General features: G+C 47.3%; 1 protein-coding gene across 1 annotated transcript; it reads right to left on the bottom strand.

The window, feature by feature from the left end:
* Window positions 1–1,135: 1,135 nt before the first annotated feature.
* On the bottom strand, window positions 1,136–1,921 carry LOC125529031. Its single transcript, XM_048693440.1, has 2 exons — window positions 1,735–1,921; window positions 1,136–1,583 (listed from the first exon to the last, which is right to left on the bottom strand). Exons 1-2 carry the CDS (start codon window positions 1,841–1,843, stop codon window positions 1,378–1,380), a joined length of 315 nt encoding a protein of 104 aa, XP_048549397.1. The 5' UTR covers window positions 1,844–1,921; the 3' UTR covers window positions 1,136–1,377.
* Window positions 1,922–5,675: the final 3,754 nt, after the last annotated feature.

Here is a 5,675-nt window from a genome sequence, read left to right on the forward strand (position 1 = left end):
TACACTTATAGGAAGCTTCCTAATCTCTGCTACCAAACAGTTTCTGCCCAAACAAGGAAGAAAAGTTATGGACGTGATTCGGAAGGAAACAAACGTTATGAAGATTAATTAATTTAGATTTGATCTTTAGAGATTGATTGTGATTGATTCTTTTACATAAAGACATTACTAAATAATTTGCGTCAGTATGGAAACGAATCATCAAGAAAAAAAATACTTCCTATTACTACACTCATAGGAAGCTTCCTAATCTCTGCTACCAAACAATTTCTGCCCAAACAAGGAAGGAAAGTTATGGACGTGATTCGGAAGGAAACAAACATTATGAAGATTAATTAATTTAGATTTGATCTTTAGAGATTGATTGTGATTGATTCTTTTACATAAAGACATTACTAAATAATTTGCGTCAGTACGGAAAGTTCTGATCCGTTCAGTTTTTTTCGTTGTGTGAGAGGGTGACGTGAAAATAAACCGATGAAGTGGGGGAGGCGACGAAAAAAATCTACGATGGTTAACCTACGAAAAAAACCGGACGAAAGTGGTGGGACGAAAAAAAACCTGGAAGCGAGACTATCAACTGCTTCATTAGGAGTAGAGATTTTCTATCAAGAAAATTACACTTTGGCGAGAGGATTCTCGTGATCGAGAGTTTGCTAGCTTTTGGCTTGAGGTCTGTCGGTGACGACTGATTGCGTGCTGGTGACGTCTATACCGACGAGAGGTGCCTTGTTTGCCGAGGTATTGCTAGTCAGTTGTTGTTATCACAGTCTTAGGTTGTGTATATCTTGCGTAATTGGAAACTTTTATCAATGAAATTTAGTCACGGTTGTTGTATCGTGAAAGATAGGGCAAAATTAGCAGCTCGTCCGAGGTCGTGCTTTCATCAGAGAGTCGTCCAGGCTCCCCGGCTCAATCCTACGCCTCGACCGGCGAAGGCTATGGAGAGGTGCTCGGGTCCTCCTTATCTGTTGCGATCGATTCTAAGAAAATAAAAAATCTGTTGCGATCAAACTTAGGTGCAACGATGGTAATTTGGTACTCTATCTTAATGATCTAAACGTTTTTATATTTTTTTTCACAAAGGGAGTAATTTGGAGACCATTCTCACATTACCACAGCACACGGACGAATTGAGGGAAGGAAGGAAAGGAAACACACTGATAATCAGGCACGACCAGCTCGTTGGTACAACAAACACACACCGGCGAGCTACTTCAGAGTTCACACCAGATAACACCAAGCAGCATCTCTCAAAGAAACAAAAAAGCAGCAAGCAGCAAGCACACTTTGCAAGGGAAGGTACAAGGAGGAGAGCACACCCCCTGGATTCATAACGCTACCGGTGATCGATGCACGGGTGCGTGCAGCGACTGGTCAAGCAGTGGAGGCGCGGAGGCAGACCCACTGGCCGACGAAGGTCTTGGCGCAGTCGATGTTGGGGTTGAAGACGAGGAACGACTCCAGGGTCAGGCCTCCGAGCAGCGCGACGGAGAAGCAGGTCTCGCCCGCCTTCAGCCCCTGCACCTTGCTGCACGTCAGCGCCGGCGCCGCCTTCGCGTCGCTCGCCGGCACCACGTGACCTGCGGCAGCTCGATCGCACGCACGCACGTTCGTTCCAGTAGTCAGAGTACAGATAAAGATGTAGTTGCAGTAGTAAGGTACAGTTATCACTGGTTCGTGGAACACATACGCTACCATACCATGGATTGGGTGGAGTCCATCGACACGTACCTTCGTTCAGGTCGCGGCGCACCTGCACGGCGACCCTGGCGTCGGCGAGGGTGACCGCGACGAGAAGGGACGCGATCACGAGAGCGGCAGCTCCGTGGTTCTTCGCCATTGCAGAGGTTGTCAATCGGCGCGAAGGAAGGAATGATAGGCGGATTAGTGGAGAGTTGCTTGTTAGGGTTCTGCTTTGGTGGTGGTGCGGTGATGAGAAGGTTAGCCCTCTAGCCTTTTTATAGCGTGTCAAACCCATGAAAACTCGAAAGTCAAGAGGTGACGACCTGCAGGCCAAGACCTTGGAGACTGCCCGCAACGTAAGGGTGATAGCACCTATGTTCAGGATAACACCAAAGCTGGCTGTGTTGTGGGCGTAACTTGTTTGTGGAACGACTCCGAGGTCAAAGCCGGCGAGCAAACGCGGCGGGGCCGGACGCCGGAGACAGGGTATGGCCGGTAAACACTTCACAAATTTGAGTTAGACTGCCTCACGAGGAAGGTCCCTCTGACATGGTGCCCCAATGCTGTGTCCAGGAGGAACATGGGACTTCCCAGTGGCAAAATGGCAAGCCAGGATACGCCGTCTAAGACAATCACACGGAAAACAAATCAGATGTCACGGTCTTGTCACATGACGACGATGTAGACCTTAACCCTTAACCATGATGTAGATGAGCGCTTACCAGATGAAGAAAAACAAGAACTGTTGAAAATTATTGACAACTAATCGATGACAAAAGAACATCAGAGGCCGCGGTTTTGTCGGATGAACGCCTTGTGCATGATGGCATGATAGCATAAGCGCTTAGCTCGTCTCCGACATGAAAAGGAACAAAATCGTATCAAATAGCCAGTGACAAAACCTGCTTGAGGGAGACAACACAAAAAATATTTTCATTTGGTAGCGAATGGTATGCATCGAAAACAAGGAAACTTCATGTTGGAACAAGATGAAGAGCTACGCCCGGTCCAACAAAGTAATCTTCATGTTGCTGGGTCCTCTCGCAGCCCTTCCATGAGGTGAGCATTTGTCGATCCGTATTCGCTGCAGGGTTGTGCTTTGAAGGCCGGCCCGCATTCACGGATATTTGGTTCAGTATGGGACCGAAATCACTAAGCAGAGTCTGTCTATACGTCATATCTAATCTGATGTTCACTATATTTGTGGGGTTTTTTCTTAATTCTTTTTTTCCTTGTTATTGCGTTATTTATGGTAGTTTAGATGTGACATCCTTATAAAACATTTACATGTAAATTAGACAAACTAAATCATTAATCGAGGAGTACTCATTGCAAAGATCACTCCTACCTTCCTAGGTTGCGACAAGTGGCGTGCATGCAGCACGCCACTTGTCGCAACCTGCGAGTTTTCCCCTTTTTCGTAGATCCGTTTATTGAAAACGTTTTATCTCTTAAACCATGCGTTGTCCAAATCTCGAACTGTTTTTCACCGTTGGATTCCTCGCGTCGAGCTTCAAAACTAGATCCCATGTTGATAGATTTTGACGAACTTTTTTTTACGAAAAAAAACAGAACCGGGAGCACGGATTTTTCCCTTTCCGAACGCCCGTGCCTCTCGCGGAAGCAAAATCATGCCTCTCGCGGAAAAAAAGAAGATAGAAAACGTGTTTTTTTCGTTTCCGAAAGGCACGGCCGTGCCTCTCGCGAAATCATAACCGTGTCTCTCGCGGAAGCAAAATAGTGCCTCTCGCGAAAAAAAGAAAAAATGCATTTTTTTCGTTTCCGAAAGGCTCGGCCATGACTCCCGCGAAAGCACGACCGTGCCTCTCGATGAAGAAAAAAAAAAGAAAACGTGTTTTTTTTCGTTTCCGAAAGGTACGGCCGTGACTCACGAAAGTACAATCATGACTCTCATGAACGGAAAAAACACGTTTTTCATGAAAAAATATATATTTTGACCCAAAAGCTAAGGAAGACAGGTGGAAAACCAAAACGTCGAAAAAAACCGAAACCGTGTGCGGAAAAATAAAAAATAAACAAAATCCGAAAGAAGCGCCCAGAGCACGACACGTGGCAGACGACTGAAAGCATGCCAAATGGCGTTGATCGTTGTGAGGCTGCTCAAAAAACGCTCATTAACTAGTTGCTCTCGGGACCGGCACAACACACAAATAAAAGAGTTGTGTCAGCCTTCGCCCCGCCACCAAACTGGCCGGGCCTCAAAGTCAGGTCCACAAGCTTATACGGACCTGAAATTCTAAACTTTTTAGAGCTTTTTGGCATTTTAGGGCCTTTTTATGGCTATTTGGCCCTTTTTAACACGTGTCGACCCTTGAGCCGAGGCCTTTGGGCCGGAACGGCACAACCCTTCTATAAAGGGCTAACATGGTCCGTGGTGGTCCATATCGCCAGATCGATCTGCTCTAGGTCGAGTTTTTTTTGCCAGAACCAAACGGACTTTTCTTTTTCTTTTTCGATTTGTGCGTGTCATCCATTCTTCATCATCGAAAGTTTCGTGTTCTTCGTCAACACCTAAGGATCATCGTTTGTAACACCTAGTGATCATCGTTTGTCATGAAAATAAATTTACTCTTTTTTTGTGTTCCATGAGGTTAGAGATTTTTTTCTATCCTCACAGAATCAGGTCTGTCAAACTTCTTTTGTTGGTTTGATTCTTTATAGAGTTGAAATCATTCATCAACACCATGGTGGAGATATTGTGATCTGATGATCTGCATCTCTACAGGATCATCATCGGTCCAAGAACATTTATCGATCAAGGCTTCTCATCTTTCTAGATGGGCGACTCAATGCGCTTTCAAAAACCATTATTGATAATGTTTGTGTGGATGAAAAGTGACAACATTGTTGCTCCAGTCCAATTGCAGCCTCTTTATCGAAGTCTCTGGAGTATTTGTTCTAGTAGCAAAGATTGATACGGTGAAGAATGTGTTTTCAAGAGATTCATTGTAATTCTTTATCACAGGAGTTATTTTATATTTTCTTGGATTTTTTAGATCAAAATCAGTGTACCTATTGTTATGCGTATGAATAAAATTATAGGCGTTTTGGGGGAAGCACTACTTTGTTGCAGTCGACCCTTCGCTCTGGCGACCGCGACTCCACCCCACCCACCCCACCTCGCCGCCGACTTCCCCGCGACGGCGAGCCACCCTCGCCCGGGCTCGACAATCCCGTACATGCCTTCCCCCTTTGTGTACCAGGCCTTTCCGGAGAGGCTGCGCCCGATTGGGTCGGTGTCACCGGAGACGCTGCAGGCGACGAGGATGCGGAGGTGGACGGAGCGAGCCACGCGGATCCGCGACGCCGCATCCTCCTATCTCCTGTGCATGAAGGAGTGGAGAGCGCTGTAGCAAAAAGCGGAGGCGGAGCCAGATCCGGAGATGAAGGTGTGGGCATCATGGGGAATCGAGAACTGTGGTGCCAGCGCAGATTACGAGCTCCTCAACCTAGCGCGGAGGATCTATTTCGAGGGCAGTCGGGACGAGAAGAGGAGGATGCCACTCCCGACCGCCTCCCCGAAGGACTTCGTCAATTGGGCGCGGGCAGAGGCGAGGAGCACAGATCCACAGAGGCGAGCGAGATGGGAATGCATCGAGGGGAAGATGCCGTCGGCGCCGCCTTCAGATTTGGAAGAGGTCGACCCCTGGCCATACCTCTCCCCTGCCCCGGCCATGGATTGAGAGTTGGGGCATCCTGCAACAGTGGCAAAATTGGACCCAAGTGTCATGAGTGGGCAAAGCAATTTTGGTTGGATGCGGCGATAACAGAATTTCAGGAGGTGAATTGCGGACTGGAGCTTGCAGAGGGCATGGAAGAAGAAACCCAAGCTTACTCTGCCTACCACTCTGGTCATGAATGTGCGAGAAGCAACACCGGAAAGGGCGACAAAAGAGTTGTTGATTGTGGATCTCACCAGCAAGCTGCGGAGAGAGTTGAGGCTGCCCAGGAGAGGCGTAGAATCAACC

The sequence above is a fragment of the Triticum urartu genome, unplaced genomic scaffold, assembly GCF_003073215.2.
Source record: "Triticum urartu cultivar G1812 unplaced genomic scaffold, Tu2.1 TuUngrouped_contig_5294, whole genome shotgun sequence".
Taxonomy (NCBI): domain Eukaryota; kingdom Viridiplantae; phylum Streptophyta; class Magnoliopsida; order Poales; family Poaceae; genus Triticum; species Triticum urartu.

Coding starts and splice junctions, on each gene's coding strand:
- LOC125529031 (XM_048693440.1), bottom strand. CDS start 1,843: ATGGCGAAGAACCACGGAGCTGCCGCTCTCGTGATCGCGTCCCTTCTC. Junction 1,584..1,734: donor GCGCCGCGACCTGAACGAAG/GTACGTGTCGAT, acceptor GAGCTGCCGCAG/GTCACGTGGTGCCGGCGAGC.